The 20,239-nt window shown below is 45.6% G+C and overlaps 1 protein-coding gene across 4 annotated transcripts in view; it reads left to right on the top strand.

The window, feature by feature from the left end:
* LOC142469992 (serine/threonine-protein kinase Nek11-like) overlaps nucleotides 1–16,879 on the top strand; it is a 197,825-nt gene extending 180,946 nt beyond the window's left edge. For 3 of the 4 annotated variants that reach the window (XM_075576824.1, XM_075576822.1, XM_075576821.1), the window contains 4 exons: nucleotides 6,530–6,618; nucleotides 8,099–8,159; nucleotides 9,217–9,310; nucleotides 16,523–16,879. In XM_075576824.1, coding sequence (XP_075432939.1) covers nucleotides 6,530–6,618; nucleotides 8,099–8,159; nucleotides 9,217–9,310; nucleotides 16,523–16,751 — 473 coding nt within the window. In that variant the 3' untranslated portion in view covers nucleotides 16,752–16,879. Of the gene's footprint in view, nucleotides 1–6,529; nucleotides 6,619–8,098; nucleotides 8,160–9,216; nucleotides 9,311–14,831; nucleotides 16,236–16,522 lie in introns of those variants that run through there. The other variant, XM_075576823.1, reaches the window with a different exon arrangement.
* Nucleotides 16,880–20,239: the final 3,360 nt, after the last annotated feature.

Below are 20,239 nucleotides of genomic sequence, written 5' to 3'. Positions count from 1 at the left end.
CCTGCGCCAAGGAACTTACAATCTTCTAACTCCTGCTTTTAAGAAACAAAAAATTCGGATTTTCTTTGAGTTGAAAATAAAGGTAAAATGGACATTGTGGCGGTAAAAGTTTTTCAGCCGAACTGTATCACCGCGCTAATATCAAATCAAGCGTGGGAGCGTTTTGTAGTGACGTTTCCATCCAATTCAGTGACGGGGGACAGAAGTCCTCTTAAAACCTAATGCTGCCCTGAACCAATTGCTTGAGCAGAGCGGGCATCTGGCAGATTACACAGCGGGGCCTGGTAATGATGGGCTAACATATTAAGGGATAATCACTACAGAGGCCTTTTAAGTGAATGCTAATTGATGCCTCCGCTGAGGACAGAGAGGAAAACAAAACAAGAACATTGTAATTATCCTGTGTTTAAGTTTGTGCCAACATCTTACCTGGCAGGGATCTGAGAAGGAAAAGCAGAGCGGGAGGACTTTCATAATAGAACAGGGATGTCCCAGTGCCAAGGAGTGGGGTGTCACAGGGGGCCACTCAATTGTTTCTGAGCTACAATAGTGTTATTTGAATAGAGGAATATACGTGCATTCTGTCTCCCACTGTCTTGTACCTGTGCCAGGCTTTCTTTTGCTATTCTCTACCGTTTTGTGCCCCCTCTCTCTCTGATCAGCACTATTGCAGTTTAATGAATAAGCTGCCCTCTCTCTCTCTCCCACCCTCATTCTTTCTCACTCCCACCCTTCTCTCTCTCTCCCACCCTTCTCTCTCTCTCCCACCCTCATTCTCTCTCTCTCCCTCCCTCATTCTCTCTCTCTCTCCCTCATTCTCTCTCCCTACCTCATTCTCCCTACCACCCTCATTCTCTCTCTACCTACCTAATTCTCTCTCTCTCCCTACCAAATTATCTCTCTCCCTACCTAATTCTCTCTCTCCCTACCTAATGCTCTCTCTCCCACCCTCATTCTCTCTCTCCCATCCTCATTCTCTCTCTCCCATCCTCATTCTCTCTCTCCCATCCTCATTCTCTCTCTCCCATCCTCATTCTCTCTCTCCCACCCTCATTCTCTCTCTCCCGTCCTCATTCTCTCTCTCCCACCCTCATTCTCTCTCTCCCACCCTCATTCTTTCTCTCCTACCCTCATTCTCTCTCTATACCTCCCACCCTCATTCTCTCTCAATACCTCCCACCCTCATTCTCTCTCTCACCTTCATTCTCTCTCCCTCCCTCATTGTCTCTCCCTGTGTTCCCCACTTATTGCAGCAGTACCTTGTGCACGAAAAGACCCCTGACCAGTGGAGCAGCCTTATAATATAGGAGACAATGGGAAATGTTGAGCTGTAGCTTTGTAACTTGCCAGAGCAGAGAGACTGCAGCTACATCTCCAGCAAGTCAGGAAAGTGAGCAGAGGGCAGATAGGATGGGAAATGACCAGTTGTCTGTATCGCGCTGTCAGAAAGAACCCTTTTGAGAGCTACACAGGAGAGAGGAAACTCCTCAGCAATATTGAAACATTTATTATTAATAAGTAATAATGTAGCATGCAAAGAGAATGATTGATGACCATGGGGTCTTTCCTTCATGGCAGTGGTCACTGCTGAGTGGGTAAGCTCTGCTGAGTGGGTAAGCTCTGCTGAGTGGGTAAGTGGGTAAGCTCTGCTGAGTGGGTAAGCTCTGCTGAGTGTGTAGGCTCTGCTGAGTGGGGATGCTCTGATGAGTGGATATGCTCTGCTGAGTGGGTATGCTCTGCTGAGTGGGTAAGCTCTGCTGAGTGGGTAAGCTCTGCTGAGTGGGTAAGCTCTGCTGAGTGGGTAAGCTCTGCTGAGTGTGTAGGCTCTGCTGAGTGGGGATGCTCTGCTGAGTGGGTAAGTGGGTATGCTCTGATGAGTGGGTATGCTCTGCTGAGTGGGTAAGCTCTGCTGAGTGGGTAAGCTCTGCTGAGTGGGTAAGCTCTGCTGAGTGTGTAGGCTCTGCTGAGTGGGGATGCTCTGCTGAGTGGGTAAGTGGGTATGCTCTGCTAAGTGGGTAAGCTCTGCTGAGTGGGTAAGCTTTGCTGAGTGGGTAAGCTCCGGTAAGTGGGTAAGCTCTGCTGAGTGGGTAAGTGGGTATGCTCTGGTAAGTGGGTAAGCTCTGCTGAGTGGGTAAGCTCAGCTGAGTGGGTAAGCTCCGGTAAGTGGGTAAGCTCTGCTGAGTGGGTAAGGTCTGCTGTGTTAAGACAGAATTGTTTTCTGCAGGTAACCCATGCAAAAGCCCCTCCCGCTACCTGCAACTGTATCTTCTCTCCTCTCATGCTGACAGTAGGTTTGCTGTTTTATTAACTCAGGACTCGCCAGTCTGCAGCTTGTGCAGTTCATTCCATGGCGTAGTTGTCAGCCTCCCTTTCACCTTGAAGCGCCAATGTCATTGCAGTAACAGTGCAACAGTCTGGGCGAAAGCCTCTTTTCTCTTAATCTATACAGTACTATAAAAACAAAAGAATTGATATTATCTTTTTTTCCGCTAATTTATTAGTGTTGGGAGGGACAACTGGGATTGGTTTACCAAGAACCATTATCAAAGGATCAATCAAAATATCAATCCGAAGGGTTGGTGATAACAGAGCTTGCTGGCTCCTTTGTATGAATGAATTCTCTTCTACAGGGTGATGCTACTATCCCAGTGGTTTTCAACCTTTTTTTGGTTAAGGAACCCTTATGTGAAATTCTGAGGAACCCCCAACCCTCTCTAATAGCACGTCTGAGATCAGATGCATTGTAAGGAACCCCAACCCTCTCTAATAGCGCCTCTGAGATCAGATACATTGTAAGGAACCCCAACCCTCTCCAATAGCGCGTCTGAGATCACAGATACATTGTAAGGAACCCCGACCCTCTCTAATAGCGCGTCTGAGATCAGATGCATTGTAAGGAACCCCGACCCTCTCTAATAGCGCGTCTGAGATCAGATGCATTGTAAGGAACCCCAACCCTCTCCAATAGCGCGTCTGAGATCAGATGCATTGTAAGGAACCCCAACACTCTCCAATAGCGCGTCTGAGATCAGAGTGCATTGTAAGGAACCCCAACCCTCTCCAATAGCGCGTCTGAGATCAGATGCATTGTAAGGAACCCCAACCCTCTCTAATAGCGCGTCTGAGATCAGATGCATTGTAAGGAACCCCAACCCTCTCTAATAGGCAGCAAACATCGAGGAAGCATTAGAAAAAGGAGTCAAGCGGGCTACAATTTTGAGTGCTGTAGTAGGGAAAAGTGAAATAGAAAAAACAAGCGCAAATAATATCACAAATAAATCAAACGTAACACAGATGATATACTATCCTTAATGAGTGCAGCTCCTGACGTAGAATTCAAACCAAATTCAATCAGCAAACGAAGGAGAAACAGGTGCGCAAATCACATCAGGATATGAAAAAGAAATTGAAAACACAAAATAGTGCAATATTGTCTATTCCAACACAGTAGCTTCAATGCTGGAAGTTCTATAAAATTTGCACTCACGTGTTTAACGTGAAATGAAAGCGTTGTGGTTATTCAAAGTTACCAACTTATATATCCAGACAGGTACTCCAGATCCATATAGAGGGGGGGAAAATCCATATACAAAAAAGGGAAAGCAAAATAGTATAACACTGTTTTTAATGTTAAAAACACAAAGTATTTCACTTACATAACACCATTTCACTGATATCACTCCTCAGTTTTGCGCACCTGTTTCTCCTTCCTTCGTGTAGTAGGGATAAAGCTATAGATTACACAGCTGAAGCTTCTTTTGATGGTGTATGATTGGCAGCTAGATCAATGGTCCTATTTGTAGCTCCAAGAAGGGCATTATGGTTAAGACCTTGGTTGGTGACGTTACCACCAAAAATCATTTCCTTTGAAGCTAAATTTCTCATTGGCAAAAAGTTGGACACAATCATTTTGAGAGTCTCTGCTCGGAATAGTTAGTTTTTACCACAAGAACAACGATTGGGGTTCCATTACGGTCCAACTCTGAAGTCGGAGAAAATAACTTACCGAGAAGCCAGATCATATGGTCTTACTCCAAACAGACAACATGGAGAGGAGACAAATGTGGCCTTTTTCATGAATCAAGAGGAGAAGGCATGGCCTTCGGAGGAAGACCAACATGAGATGAGAAGATTCTTGCAGCTCAGTGGGAAGAAGGTTTTCCCAATACTGGGCAGTATGGGCTCGAACAATAGAAGACAAATGGGGTCTCCAGATTGTGTCCTCTGAGTATTTAGCGAAGTTCAAAAGCTTTCCAAAAAAAGCAGGTTTGTAAGGTCAAGTCTTCCAAAAGTAAAATCAAGATGGACAGCGGATCACATTTTAAGAGAACATCTAGCAGACAAGTAATAAGAGGCCCTCGTTCTCAAAGAAGAAAGGGGATTCTTTCCACTATTCTTTTGGTTAAAAAAAGTCTCGGGGGGGGGGGGGGGGGGGGGGGTTTCAGAGCCGTTTCAGATTTAAGCAAATTCAGAAGAATTCAAATGAAATCACCGAGCTCAATAATAGAAGCAGTACTGCCAGGGGATTGGCTAGTGTAGATTGATTTGTATTTTTGCACATCCCAGCAAGAAACACCAGAAATTCCTCCGAATCTTAGTAGGGCGGTTTGGCAACAGCCCCAAGAACGCTCACCAAAGTCTTCATGATCCTAGCGACAGTGTTAGGAAAACAAGAGATATTTATATATCTAGTATAAGAGTCTCCCAGTCGCAAGCTACAGATATATCCTTGCATAGAGGACCGGCTAATCAAGTCTTAGGACAAAGATCTGATGCAGTGAAATGCCAGAAAAAACACGGAGGATTAATAAAAACAGGAGGAAATAAACAGCTGGTACCTACTCAATACTTCAGATTCTTGGGACTTTTCAGGGAAGAGTCTCCCAGTCGCACGACAAGATTTCCGAAATAACACATCAAGTAAGAAGGTTTAGGCTATCGGCATTAGACTGCAGGAAGGTTCTGGGGCAATTCATATCAACACTAGACGCTCTCAAGTGTGCAAGATTGCATATGAGATTTCTGCAGCTCAACTTTCTGGACCAATTGAATGGAAATCCAAAAGCTTCCCATGAAAATGTCAGCCTATATACAAGCACCAAAAAATGATTGAAATGGTGGGTAAGTAAAGTGGATCTACAACATGGTTGTCCTCTGCACAAACCCAAGGAGATTATAGTACCACTTCCAGCTGGGGCACACAGTTGGACATTTAACGATATCTGCTAAAGGCAAAGCTTTTCCGAACCGGTCATAAAAACACTGCAAGGGAGTGTTCAACGTCTGTTGTTTACTATCATATTTGTTTGTTTCTTAGAATAGTGTAAACAGACTGTAAGAGATGTGTGCAGAGGTACATATAATGGAGACCAATTTGGGTGAAATTATATCTTGACTTTATTGAGCCTGTTCCTTTATCCAGGCAAAACATACACAAACAACAAAATAACAAACCCCTATCCCTTTGTAAGGGCTACCTTACTTCCCCAGACCCTATCTGCAGGACTGGAGGGATATTCCCATTACCAGCCTATCGCCCCAAAAGTCTCAGGAGGTACCTTAAGCAGGTGGCCCTCCAAGTCAGTCTCTAGCAGGTTCCTGGGTCCTTTGTGTCCAGGAAATATTGGTCTCTGGATGTCTTGATCTCAGCACAGCCTTTGTGCTCAAGACAATGTCTGCGTGCAGGCTTCTCTGCTTTCCTTCTGTCAGCCAAATTTTGAGCTAAGGCATCTCTCTCCTGTTTCTCACATCGGGCTTTTCTCAGAGTCCTAATCAGCCAGGTGGAGTCTGGTTGATTGCCTGTGTGTAATTAACCAGCTCGCTGCTGGATTTAGAGGCAGTGTCTCTCAAACAGTGATTAGTCCCTGTTACACAGACAAACCAAGATTATGATAACCCAACTTCCATTGGAATTCTTGAAAAATAGTTTTGACACTGGGCTTAGTGTAAGTTCCATGAAATGGCAAATTGCAGCTTTATCCGCTTTGAGGGAAAGGACTCAGCTGTAGCTGCAGATAATCCTATCAGATTTTTACAAGTCATTAAATGGCTCAGGCCCCAGATTGAAAACAAAATTCAAACCTGGGATTTATTGTTGATTCTAGAAGTCTTAACAAAAGATCCATTGGAACTGTGACAATGTATCCACCTCGGAACATGGACTTTAAAACCAGTGCCCCTCAATAACCATTACTACAGCCAGGAAGGTCGATGGGCACAGGGCAAGTTTCCCAAGATCAGACAGACTTTGTCCATCCTGCAGCGTATAAGGCTGTTATCTCGCTGGAATACATCGTGTATGAAGCAGAATAGACCAGAGAAGGGGAAACCAAATTCCACCAGGGTGGTGGCTGTGTCATGGGCAGAGATGTGGGAATGTGTCCAAAGGGATTTTACACATTTTTGTACATTTTTATATATTGGCATATTCACGTTATCTTATTTCCTGTCACCCTGCAGTGGGATGGTCTCATCTCTTATCTCTGTATCACTCTCCATTGTAAGAGTTGTCGTTGTGTGCTCCCCACAGACACCCGCAGTGACAGTGAGGAGGGGAGCGAGGAGGACTCTTTCAGTGGCTCCGTCCTAACCATCTCTATGCCGCGGTCTGAAGAGCAGGTAAGGAGCAGCCTGCCCCAGGTCAGACCTCTGTCTTGCACAAGCACTTACCGGAACACTCTCCTACTGTCTCTGTAAATTCTCCCTTCTTACCACTTAGATTGTAAGCTCTTCGGGGCAGGGACTCCTTTTCCTAATGTTACTTTTATGTCTAAACTGCTTAATTCCATAATGTGGCGCGTTATGTACATGGATAGCACTATATAAATAAAGATATACATACATTGTAGGAGCCAAATGTGGCGCAGAGGCACCAGAAAGCCAGTGTTTGGGTCTTGGTTATTCTGCTGGTTACAATGTTGCTACTTTTGGACTAGAGAATTAGGTGACTATCTGTGATGGCAGATACAATAGATATCTTGAAAAAAAGGTTGGACATCTTTTTAGAAAGGAAAGGTATACAGGGATATACCTAATAAGTATACATGGGAAGGAAGTTGATCCAGGGAGTAATGTGATTGCCAATATTTGGAGTCAGGAAGGAATTTATTTTCCCCTTATGAGATCACTGGATAATGTGTCACTGGGGATTTTTGTTTGCCTTCCTCTTGATCAATATACTGTAAGTTCGGATATAGGATAAGTATCTGTCATCTAAACTTAGCATAGGTTGAACTTGATGGACGTATGTCTTTTTTCAACCTCATCTACTATTTATTTATAAATGTTTTACCAGGGAGTAATACATTGAGAGTTACTTCTCGTTTTCAAGTATGTCCTGTGCAGAGAGTTATGATGACAAATATATAGTTACATTAAGTGAGCAGGGTTATTCGTTATATACAAGACATTGCGTGCACAGTTAGAGATAATATATGTTATAGGCGTATGTAACAGTTACAGACCAGATTAAAATGTGAGACAACTTTAGTTTTGAAAGAACTTAGACTGGTGGCGGCTGTGAGAGTCTCCGGTAGACTGTTCCAGTTGTGAGGTGCACGGTAAGAGAAGGAGGAGCGACTATATCATTATGTAACTATGTAACTATTCATCAGTATCATAAAGATACAATGTTATTGTCTTGCGAGCATTATTAATTCCTGGACACTATGTGACACCCCTCCCCCCCCCAAATGACCGTTTAAGAGGTGTTTCCAGAGACAGTCTCAGTGACAGAGAATTTGTAGGAGAGGAGGATTCTCACAGCCAGTGGGGACAAGAGATGTCTCTGACAATGCTTGGGACACCCCTGAATAAAGAGGAGTGTAAGCAGGACATGGTGCGGAGAGGGTTTTTAGGGGAACAGACACACAATGAGGGCAGTGACAGGGTGGGCAGTGACAGGTAGGAGAGGAGTGATGGGGAGGAGGGCAGTGACAGGTAGGAGAGGAGTGACGGGGAGGAGGGCAGTGACAGGGAGGAGGGTAGTGACAGGGAGGGCAGTGACAGGGAGGAGAGGAGCAATCTCCGATCACACTGTGAATGATGTGTTTGAGGCCACATGTTGAAGCCCAACAAGCAGTCACTTTCTGTCCCACAGAACAGCACCCTGTGTGCGTATCAGAGCTGTCTGCAGAGGATCCTGGATTCCAACACTGAGGGTGAGCAGGCCTCTCATATACAGTGTACAGTACCTCTCCGCTCTCTCATTTCTCCTCTTCATATACAGTACCTCTCCCCTCTCTCATTTCTCCTCTTCATATACAGTACCTCTCTCCCACTTCTCTCTGTGTGACTCCCCCTCTCTCCCAGCTCTCTATGTGTGACTCCCCCTCTCTCCCACCTCTCTCTGTGTGACTCCCCCTCTCTCCCACCTCTCTCTGTGTGACTCCCCCTCTCTCCCACCTCTCTCTGTGTGACTCCCCCTCTCTCCCACCTCTCTCTGTGTGACTCCCCCTCTCTCCCACCTCTCTCTGTGTGACTACCCCTCTTTCCCCCTTCTCTCTCTCTCTGTGACTCCACCTCTCTCCCACCTCTCTCTGTGTGACTCCCCCTCTCTCCCACTTCTCTCTGTGTGACCCCCTCTCTCCCACTTCTCTCTGTGTGACTCCCCCTCTCTCCCAGCTCTCTATGTGTGACTCCCCCTCTCTCCCAACTATCTCTGTGTGACTCCCCCTCTCTCCCACTTCTCTCTGTGTGACTCCCCCCTCTCCCAACTCTCTCTGTGCGACTCCCCCTGTCTCCCAACTCTCTGTGTAATTATTCCCCCTCTCCCAACTCTCTCTGTGTGACTCTGTGTGACTCTCTCTCTCTCTCTCTCTCTCTCTCTCTCTCTCTCTCTCTCTCTCTCTCTCTCCCCCTCTCTCTCTGTGACTCCCCCTTTCTCTCTCTGTGACTCCCCCTTTCTCTCTCTTTGTGTGACTCCCCCTCTCTCTCACTTTTCTCTCGCTCTCTCCCTCTCTCTGTGTGACTCCCCCTTCCCCTCTCTCTGTGTGACTCCCCCTCTCTCTCACTCCCCCCTCTCTCTCTCTCACTCCCCCTCTTTCTCTCTCTCACTCCCCCTCTTTCTCTCGCTCTCTCTGACTCCCCTCTCTCTCTCTCTCTGTGACTCCCCCTGTCTCTCACTTTTCTCTCCTTCTCTCTCTCTCTCTCTGTGACTCCCCCACTCTCCCACCTCGCATCTCTCTTCCTCTCTCTGAATCGTGTTCTCTCCTGCAGCGCCTGGAGCTGGGATAAGAGACACATTACCCGGGGACTCTGAGGATGAGAGTGTGTCTGTCTGCAATAAGTCAGAAATCACACGTCTCAGGCAGTGAGTATGAAAATCATGGGGAGGGGGGGGGGGAGATCAAAAGGAACAAGCAGCACAGCAAAACCTGACATTTCCCCCCCATGGGCCTGAGCAGGAAACAGATTTGCTGCCATTGTACTGGAGATGTATGAGCAGAAAGATGCAGAGCTGCAAAGTCAGCAGCAAACTGTGATCTGTGAGAGCAATATACCACCCGAAAATGCACACGCAGCACAGTGGTACTGAGTATCTCTATACATTTCCACCCCTCTGAACACGCTGCACTGCACAGTGATACAGAGTATCTCTGTACACTTTCACCCCTCTGAGAATGGACACGCTGCACTACACAGCGATACAGAGTATATATACACGTCCACCCCTCTGATAATGAACATGCTGCACTGTACAACAATAAAGAGTATCGCTATGCACTTCCACCCTTTAAGGATGAACCCACTGCACTGCACAGTGATATCGAGTATCTCCATACACTTCTACCCCTCTGAGAATGAATACGCTGCACTGCACAGTGATACCGAGTATCTCCATACACTTCCACCCCTCTGAGAATGAGTACACAGCACAACGATACCGAATATTTATACTACAAGAACAGGAAAATAAATCTCTTATTCCTTTATTAAAGAAATGGAACGCTTTATACATGATGTACCCGGGGTCTGCGTCTTCTCATACCATGACATGCCAGTCTGCCTAGGCAGAGAGAAGGTGACATGGTACACGTGTCAGGGAGTCTGAGTACATGACAGCGCTGTTCCATGCTTCCCACTGCCTGTGACCCTGCGCGGCGCTGTCTCTATACTCCGTGGAGCGCGTCGGGATTGCCAGCTAATGAGGAGTTCTCACGCTTTCTACCGAACCCGCAGGAAGCAGAAGAGAAATGTAACTCTCCCCTGGGCCCCCCGAACACCGATCTCTGTTTGTCTTCCTCAGTTCACTTCTTTTTGTCTCATTGGAATATTAACCCCTTGCCTGCCAGCAGACTCAGCAGCACACTGGCAGCCAGGGGGTTAATGGCTTTTGCCCACAGGCCTCTTCACTTGTACGAAGACTCCAGCACCAGGCTCTCCAGCAGGCAGATGGTTAAAAGGAATTAGATGGGTAAAAGTGCAATTGCCCCTGCCTCTGAGGTGTGTGCAGCTGATATGAAACCCAGTGTGTTGTCCCCAAGGGGTTTTACTCTCTGGTTCCATGAAGTAAGTTGTAAGTGTATTTGCACAATTTGTGTGTGTGTAAACATTAGGTTTGGAGCAGATAGACTGTATGAGCGAGGGAGAAGTGTCCTTTGTGTGCACAGAAAAGGATGGATGAATTTAATCTCTGGTTCTCACCAGCTCAGTGTTTCCACTCTTGATTTCTTAGTTTAATTTAATTCAGAGTGACACAGAAACCCTCGTGCAGAAGCTTCTTTAGACACTTAAACAGCTTCCAGGCCTCTGCATTAAACAACCCTGACAACCCTGCAATGTCTGTGTCCAGGGCAGTGTCGGATGCAGAATCGGAGCATCTTTCATGTGGTCAGAGCTGGGGTCTCTCCTTTCAGCGATGGAACATGCGGTCCTCATAGGGGACACACAAAGTGAGCATCTCTGAAAGGGATGGAGGTTACTATGGCGACATGATCTGTGCTGTCTGCTCATGCAGAAGGAGGTGAATAAGTGCCCTGCGAGGTGTGTGTGTGTGGTGCTGTGTGTGTGTGGCGCAGAGTGTGTGTGTGTGGCGCAGAGTGTGTGTGTGGTGCAGTGTGTGTGTGTGTGTGGCGCAGAGTGTGTGTGTGTGGCGCAGAGTGTGTGTGTGTGGCGCAGAGTGTGTGTGTGTGGCGCAGTGTGTGTGTGTGGCGCAGACTGTGTGTGTGGCGCAGAGTGTGTGTGTGTGTGGCGTAGTTGGTGTGGGTGTGGGTGTGTGTGGCGCAGGTTGAAGTCTTGAGAAGCAGAGGTTATATTCTCTGCCCTGTCCCCTCTGTTAAACTCCTGTGTGTATCAGAATTAAGCCCCCCAACCCCCCCCCCCCCAAAGAAAAAAAACAGCCCCCATCTAAATGAAATGCTGGCGATCTGGGCTTCTGGAAATAAATATTCTCCTAGGAGACTCAATGGTTTATTTGGTAAATTCTTCTGGCTGCAAAACCGGGGCAGAACTAGTGGCAAAAACGCACCAGATTTATCCGAGAAAATAAATAGAAAGGAGTTTCACAAGGCTCCGATGTCTTAAAAACTGGTGCTGCCCTCAGAAGTGGGAGGCCTCTTCCCTCCACTTACTTGCTTTCCCGGCCTTGGTGAACAGATGCTAATTCTGTGGCTTCTAGGAGAATAAAAAGTAGAGCTCTTGTTAAAGAGGAACTGTTATAATGACTAAAGGAAAGAGGAATTGCTACATTCATTACAAAACATACCTTAGAAGCATGAAGGCAGGCAGCCTTTTATTCAACAGAACAGACAATCCCTCACAACACGACACTCCGTCTGACTGCACACATCGCACACACACACGCCTCCAGACATGGCACACACACGCCTCCATGCATAGCACACACACCTCCACTCATGGCACACACACACACAAGCCTCCACGCATGGCACACACACACACAAGCCTCCACGCATGGCACACACACACACATGGCACACACACTCCTCCATGCATGGCAACACACACACATGGCACACACACATACGCCTCCATGCATGGCACACACACGGCGCAGACACACATGGTACACACACATACGCCTCCATGCATGGCATACACGCCTCCACGTATGGCGCACACTCACACATGCCTCCAGGCGTGGCACACACGCCTCCATGCACGGCACACACACCCGCCTCCACACACAGTACACACATGCACACGCCTCCATGCATGACACACACAAACCTGCACCCTCTCTTTCTCTCCATCTCTCCATTCACATTATGTAGTGATTCTGCGAAGCACAAACCTTTTGATCTCACTGCTCAGGTTTTGGGATCTATGTTACCCTGCAGTTATTGTTACTAAGTATAGATGTTCTAATTTCAGTGTAACACTATAGCAGGCGGCTTCCTCTCTGACTGGTTTCTTAAATGTGATTCTGCAACAATGGAGCCAAATACTCTTGAATTAACCTGCAGGGAACACAATGCAATTTTCAATGTATTAGATTAGGGAGAGGATTAGATCAAATCCCCATGTATAGCTCTGTCCAAGGTGCTGAAGCAAGGCTATTCCTTAGTGTACAAGACACTCGCCTCTGTCTTAACACATCACTGGAACAATAAAGTGAAATGAGTTACACATACAATACCTTCTCACCCTGTTTTACACTTGCTTCATTACTTTAGAGTAGCAGGTCCCCCATTCAGTTTTAAACGTTACTTTTTGTTTTACCAATGTCATCATTATTTTTTGCTTTTAAGCGCATTAATTTATTTATTTGTATGCTTTTTATAAGGAGTCTGTGGTAGTCTAGAGATGTATTGAGTTTTTGTCACAGTTACGGTGTCTTCCTCTAATAATCACAGTGCAGCCTGTGGGACAATATAATATTATTAATAATAATAATAATATGCTGTTTATCATTCCTGCAGAAAACTAAATTACATTTTAATGAAGAAAAACCATATACAATATTTTCAGACTCAAATTAGGGGTTTTTTTTCTTCTAAAAAATATAATATTATCTTATGAACCCCCTGAGTATTAGGGCGATTTCTGCATCTTTCAGCAGGTTTGACTGTGTGTCAAGTTGCTAACAGCAGGGCTGAGTTTGAAAGCAGTTCTGAGCACATTCATTCATACAACCCCCACATATATTCACCAACAGCATTGCTTTCTGTTTCGAAATGAAATACCTGAACATAGAAAATAAAAATATAGGCATGTTGCAAAAAATATTAATATATTTGGACAAATGTAGTAGGATGTGCATTGTAATATAGTCTTTTATATATCTGAGAGGGTTTTTTTTTCCATGACCAGCCCCCCTCACACACAGACAATGAGTGGAATTGAGTTACTGATTTCCCGTTTCAGACTCCCCCGTTTTGTAGGTTTAACGGCCGCTTGTTCAGATCATTTGAAGCCAATGGGAAAATATCACACAGTTACGATGTCAAAAAAGCATGGAGGTGGACAGAAATATCCAGGCAACTTCAAGAGCAGGGGTGGCCAACTCCCGTCCTCAAGGGCTACAAACAGGGCAGGTTTTCGGGATATCCCTGCTTCAGCACAGGCGATGCAGTCTTTGACTGAGCCACCTGTGTGGAAACAGGGATATCCTGAAAACCTGCCCTGTTGTTAGCTCTTGAGGACTGGAGTTGGCTACCCCTGTTGTACACAAATCCTGCACTCCTCCTTCTATGGCATATGCCAGGCGTGGCCAACTCCAGTCCTCAAGGGCCACCAACAGGTAAGCTTTTCACGATATCCCGGCTTCAGCACAGGTGGCCCAATCAGTGACTCAGTTGAAGACTGCATCTCCTGCGCTGAAGCAGGGATATCCTGAAAACCTGACCTGTTGGTAGCTCTTGAGGACTGGAGTTGCTCACCCCTGTTCAGCAGCTACACCTCGTTCCAAAGGTGTTCTAGCAGCTGAAGTAGCTAAAGAAAGCAGTAGTACAGTATTTATGCTTTAAAAAAAAGAAAGGGAGAAAGTGTTCCTAAAATAAATGACCCTTTCCCTTCAGAGCCCAAGTTGAACAGTAACTGTGTAAATAAAGTTGGGGTACTCCCTTAATCTCTTAGGACCGCTACACTTCACATACTGGTATTCTGCTAGGAATGAAGAGAAGAGTGATTGCATAGAGTCCTGCAGCCTCTGACCAGTCATAAACCTGATGCACAGTCCATATGTGAATTTTTTTTTTTTTAATAACTAAAATATTCATGTCAGGGCACCCCTACTTTATATGCTGAGGTATCTATCGATAGGGAGTTTCCATCTAAACCTATTGGAGTTTAGCCCATAAATGATGGAGAGGCCCACAACTCATGCAATGAATGGCACTATCGCAGGCAGCAGGAATCTGGGACATTTGGGTACAGATGATTGTGTTGCTGAGAAGAAATATGTTCCGATTATAGAATGAGATTAGTTCCAATATTATGTTCTGTCAGTCACAGAGGCGACACGAGGTTCTCAGAATCCATCCAACGCTTTCCATAACACAATGTTTTTTTCCCATGACAATGAATCAGCTAAGATCCTCCATGTGAGCTGCATCCCACCCCTTATGGTATCCATGATGTCTCCAGCAGGCTCAGGAACCAGGGTGGGTGGATGGGCTCCAGCAAATGAGCCTTCTGTTGTTTTCACAGAATGTGTTTCCTGTGCTTCTCTCTCCCTCTCCTAATCACACGCGCATTTCCCTCTTGGAACTGTAAGACCTGAATTCGTTATTCGGTTTAATGTACTATAAGCGGCCACAGAGCAGGGAGCGCTGAGAATGTTCTAATGAGCACAGGCTGATGGAAACAGCTAACAAAGCAGATCAGACAGTGAACATGTTAACGCCTTTATTTTTTATTACCCATTTTAGAACATTGTGGTGCTGGGATGAAGGGCCTTAGGCAGGGGATTCGGCAGGGGGATCTCAACTCCAAGACCCCCCACAACAGGTCAGGTGTATATAATGTATAACCTTGCTCACTTAATGTAACCATGTATTTGTCACCTTCTATCTATCATCATAACTCTGTGCCCAGGACATGCGTGAAAACGAGAAGTAACGCTCAATGTATTACTTCCTGGTAAAACATTTTATAAATAAATAACAGGATATCCCTGTTTCCGAACAGGTGGCTCAATCAGTGGCTCAGTCTTCAACTGAGCCACTGATTCAGCCTCCTGTGCTGAAGCACAGACTGATGGAGCCACCTGTGCTGATGCAGGGATATCCTGAAAATCTGACCTGTTATGAGGGATCTTGAGAACCGGAGTTGAGCTCCCCTGGCCTTAGGAGAGAGTTCTCTCTCATCACAGAGTTTCATTGTATATTTTCTGTAATTATGCACTTTGTATCGTTCGTCTTCAAACTATGAGAGTTACTATATTTAATAGCATCTCCGACAGGGGAAAAAAACACAGCAAAATACTTACAAAAACGCACATTTGGTTGGGGTTCCTATTTGGAGATCATGGGTTTTTTTCGTATTGGTTTTGCTGCTGGGAAACAAAAAGGGTGTGGGGTTTCAATCCCAATCGTTTCGAGAAAAGATTTGAGGACGGATTGTCCACTGGGAGAAAGGAGAGGAAGGGTATATAGGGGAGAGCTATAAACACCTCTGGAAGCCGGGGAGAGAAAGATGCTTCTTCATGTACGGGGTTGTGGACGTGTGAATCAGACAAAGCATTTTATCACCATTTGTGTATAAGGCACCCACAGTTTCTGCTTCTCAGGACACAGAGGAAATATAGTGTCACGAAAATAACATTGTGTCAAATGATAACAAGTTAACACAGATTAATCCAGTGTGGAAAGATGTGCCTGCCAGGAAGAGCCACAAACACTTAGAAAATAAGACAGGTCAGAGGGATCGTAAAAGCCAGAGGTAAATAATAGGTGTTTTTAGGGTTTACAGTAACTTTGGAAATGTGCCGACTGAAAGGGACAAATGTGTTTTTTTTATCTGTATTTGTATGTTTGTTAAAATCTAAAAAGTAGTATTTACCTCTGGCTTTTATTACCCCTCTGGCCTGTCGTATTTGTCCCACTGTGAGTGCTCATTTGCATGTCATTACCCAGAATCCCTGGCTGCAGTGGAAGCAGTGTATGCTAAGGGATAATGGGGAAGCGCAGGGTTCCAGACCTGTCTGAGACATGTAAATGTGCTCACAATGTGGGATTTTCACTTGCTATGTATGCAACTCTTTATAAAGTACCAGCCATGTCCATAGTGTCATCCATGTTCATAGTGCCAGCCATGTTCATAGTGTCATCCATGTCCATAGTGCCAGCCATGTTCATAGTGTCATCCATGTCCATAGTGTCATCCATGTTCATAGTGTCATCCGTGTTCATAGTGTCATCCGTGTTCATAGTGTCATCCATGTCCATAGTGTCATCCATGTTCATAGTGCCAGCCATGTTCATAGTGTCATCCATGTCCATAGTGCCAGCCATGTTCATAGTGTCATCCATGTCCATAGTGCCAGCCATGTCCATAGTGCTTTACAGCAGTAATATAGTTGTCACAATGGGACTAAGCCCGTTGTCTCTCTTCTGTGCAGAGTCTGTGTGGGGTTGTTGGGGGAAGATGGATTCTGGAACATTTATGTCTACCTGAAGCAAGTCTATTACCAGCAGGACTCTGCCACAGAGGGGAGTCAGGAGCAGGCGCTCTGTGAACCCCAAGAGATGCGGCTGTATCCTCAGCATTGCTGGAAGGTCCAACAACTCCTCTTTTTGGAAGAGCGGCTGGAAGACGAGTTATTGGGGCCTCACTTGGCTTGGCTCTAGGTCCAGAAAGTTTGCTTCCCCTCCACTCTATTACATCCGGGCAGCTGTCATTGGCAGTGGTTAGCCATTAGTAATTGAATGGCTGCTATCACACCTCAGTGAATAAACCTATCTATTGATTTTCTTTATTTGGTACTTCCTGTTATCTGGAGCCATATTCAAAGCAACTTATTTAATTCAAAACGTATTTATTATTTCATTAAAAACAAAGTAACAACTGATTTATTATTGAAAACAGCATTTTTGGAGCCCAAAAACCTCCAAAAATCCTCCACGTGCTGCCTCCAAATGAATTTGGCCAAATATGACTGTAAATGATGACGTGCTGTTCCTCTGTGTATTAGGAGGTGGCAGGGAGGGGCAGTTACTGGTGTTAGGGTGGCAGTTATCTCTGTGTCTGAGGAGGTGGGGAGGGGCAGTTACTGGGTTAGGGGGTAGTCCTCACTGTGTATTAGGAGGTGGCAGGGAGGGGCAGTTACTGGTGTTAGGGTGGCAGGTATCTCTGTGTCTGAGGAGGTGGGGAGGGGCAGTTACTGGGTTAGGGGGTAGTCCTCACTGTGTATTAGGAGGTGGCAGGGAGGGGCAGTTACTGGTGTTAGGGTGGCAGGTATCTCTGTGTATGATGAGGTGGGATGGGGCAGTTATCTGTATTAGGAGGGTTTGAGGAGGTGGGCACGGGCATTTTACTGGTTGGAGGGCATTAGGGGGAGTTGAGTGGAGGGGATGGTAGATTTAATATGGGTACTTTCCTGATAACAGGAATATGGCTCCGGATAACAGGAAATGGCTTCGGATAACAGGAAATGGCTCTGGATAACAGGAAAGTACCTTATAAAGTACCCCTTATGTTCCTTTTCTTTCCTCCCTCCATTTTTTCCCCCTCATTTCTTCCGCTCCCATTTTCTCTGTTTTTATTTCTCATTATTCCCTTTTCTGACTCGTTACCTGTAGCCGCGACACTGTTCTCCATCTCTCTGCCTCCCTTTTAGCTCCAATATGCGTCTCGGCTCATGACAGGTCCCCTATTTGTGTACCTGCCTCCGGCCAGGTCCTTTCTTTCCCTCGTTTCAACATTTCTTTCACCCATCATTGAATCCTGACGTTGGCGAGCAGTATGCTTCGCGCCAACCCCACACTTTGCATTGTGTGCATGCCAAGATCTAAATGAAATCTAATGTTCTCTGTGTATTGTGAAGAGCAGCAGGGAGCATGCAAAGAAGTAATAAAAATGTAATCTGCTAATACTAATATCATCCTCATCTTTCATCAAACATCCAGCCAAATCCTCGGACACATCAGCCCGATACGCAGGTAATTAGGCGCGGGGGGAACTGCCCGGGCACAGCTGGAAGATGCTTTATAGTTGCAAATAAAGGCAGGTCTCTAAATATAGCATGTGATATCTTTCTGATGAATCTCAGGGGTTTGCTCAGCGGCCGTAGTAGTTAAAAGATACCCTCATATGTTTACTCATTACTTGCCATCGCACTTACAAGCTGCTCTGTAATTACATTATACAACAAAAGACGGGGTGCCCAATGCAATGCTATCTGTAATTAGATTGTAAGCTCTTCAGGGCAGGGTTTTGTTTGAAGCGCTTATTCCCATTGTGTTATATTATTCTGTTGTGTATTGTAAAGTGCTTTGTACCTGGATAGTGCTAAATAAATAAAGATATACTTGGTGAACGCATGTCTTTTTTCAACCTCGTGTGCTATGTAATATACATACATACGTACATTGGATTTACAGGTCCAATTTCTCACTGGCCTGCAGAGTCCACAATCTGATGTTCACTAAACTTCTGTAAGGCTGCGTTCATAGATAGGCAGACGACGCGTCCGCACGCTGAGTGATCAGACGGCCTAAAGGCAGTGATTGCGTTATACAGCGGGAGAGGGCACGCGATGCGCGTGAAATCAGTCAAAACTGATTTCTCATGCAATAGGGCAGCCTCGTGAGCGGTTCGCCCAACGAGGGCGAACCAGCTCCATGACGTCAGTGGCCCGCCCATAGACACGCCCGCGGACGGCACGCGTACTAAGGCCAGGGAAAGCACCTGCTTTCCCTCAGCCTCCGCGCGGCTGCTGTGTCTATGGACGCAGCCTAACACTACGAGCTGAAGGTTTATTCCGATGTCTCAATCTTTTTCACACCTCATCGGAATTTAGCTTTCCCTTCAGGACACAAAAGGAATAACACCAAATCCTTGGCTCGTAGTATGAATCTCCCTAAAGACGTAGGAAAAATCCTCCAAGTTCATGTTGATTTTAAATGGAGCCCAAACCCCATAACATAGTTAGAACTAAGGACTAATCTACATTTACATGCCACAGATTTCAGACCCTTCTTCAAACAGATAATAAAAAACCTAACCTCCTGGAATCCATATAAACTCATGTATATTTGGAAGAATAGCCGCGATCAAAATTAATGTTTTTCCCGGATTTCTTTATCATTTTTTCAGACCAACCCTATAAAAATCCATCACAATGATCTATACACCTTACAAAATAAAATATTAATATTCGACTGACAAAACGGGCGTCCAACAGTCTGCAGAAATATCCTCTATAGCAGGGGTAGCCAACTCCAGTCTTCGAGCTACCAACAGGTCAGGCTGTCAGGATATCCCTGCTTCAGCACAGATGGCTCAATCAGTGACTCAGTCTTCGACGCGATCCCCTGTGCTGAAACAGGGATATCCTGTAAACCAGACTTGTTTGTAGCTCTTGGGGACTGGAGTTGGCCACCCCTGCTCTATAGTTTCAATTTTGATGGAGGTCTTGCTCTCCCAAACCTACAAAAACATAGAGCGACCCAATTAGGACAACTAACCAGTTGGCACTGAAACCCGCCTGGCAGACCATGGGTTGAACTGGAAAATCTGATCTGCTCTGCAGCGGAAACCAGCTGAGCAAAATATCCATACTAATTGAGATCTATAACAATCAAATAATCTCTTTCTCTTGTAATTTATAGGACTCTCTTAAAACCAGGTTTCAATTAACCAATTCCCCTTCTCCCATGCCGCCTCGGTGTATGACCCCTCTCTCCCTTTCCATTTAGGCAACTGACAAACCCTTGGGTCCCCAATTAAGAGCCAATGCTATTCTTGTTCCTGGGAAGGTTCCATCTTTAGCTGCACTGCAACCCAGTCATAATATTCCTCAAAATCCATAATTTTATTCAATCCATATATAAACCGGATGTCTCCGTGATCCTACTCCGTTTCAGACTTGGCGTTTACACCAATCCCTCAGAGTAACCTCCACTTTAGATCCCTCCTTGACTCCTACTGAAACGAATCCGATAAATACATGACTGCTTGGGAGAAGGACCCAAGACTCATCTAGATCTTGACACATGGCAAGACATACAGGAGGCCACTTCCAAAAACTCATCCTGTGTAGTGATCAAAGAAAACATCTACAAATGAATATATAGATGGTTCCTGACCCACACCAGGTTACACTCCTTTCTCCCAT

The sequence above is a fragment of the Ascaphus truei genome, chromosome 19 (genome assembly GCF_040206685.1).
Source record: "Ascaphus truei isolate aAscTru1 chromosome 19, aAscTru1.hap1, whole genome shotgun sequence".
NCBI classification, from domain to species: domain Eukaryota; kingdom Metazoa; phylum Chordata; class Amphibia; order Anura; family Ascaphidae; genus Ascaphus; species Ascaphus truei.
The sequence above is the reverse complement of the archived record's forward strand: the minus strand, read 5'-3'. Positions and strand labels throughout refer to the sequence as shown.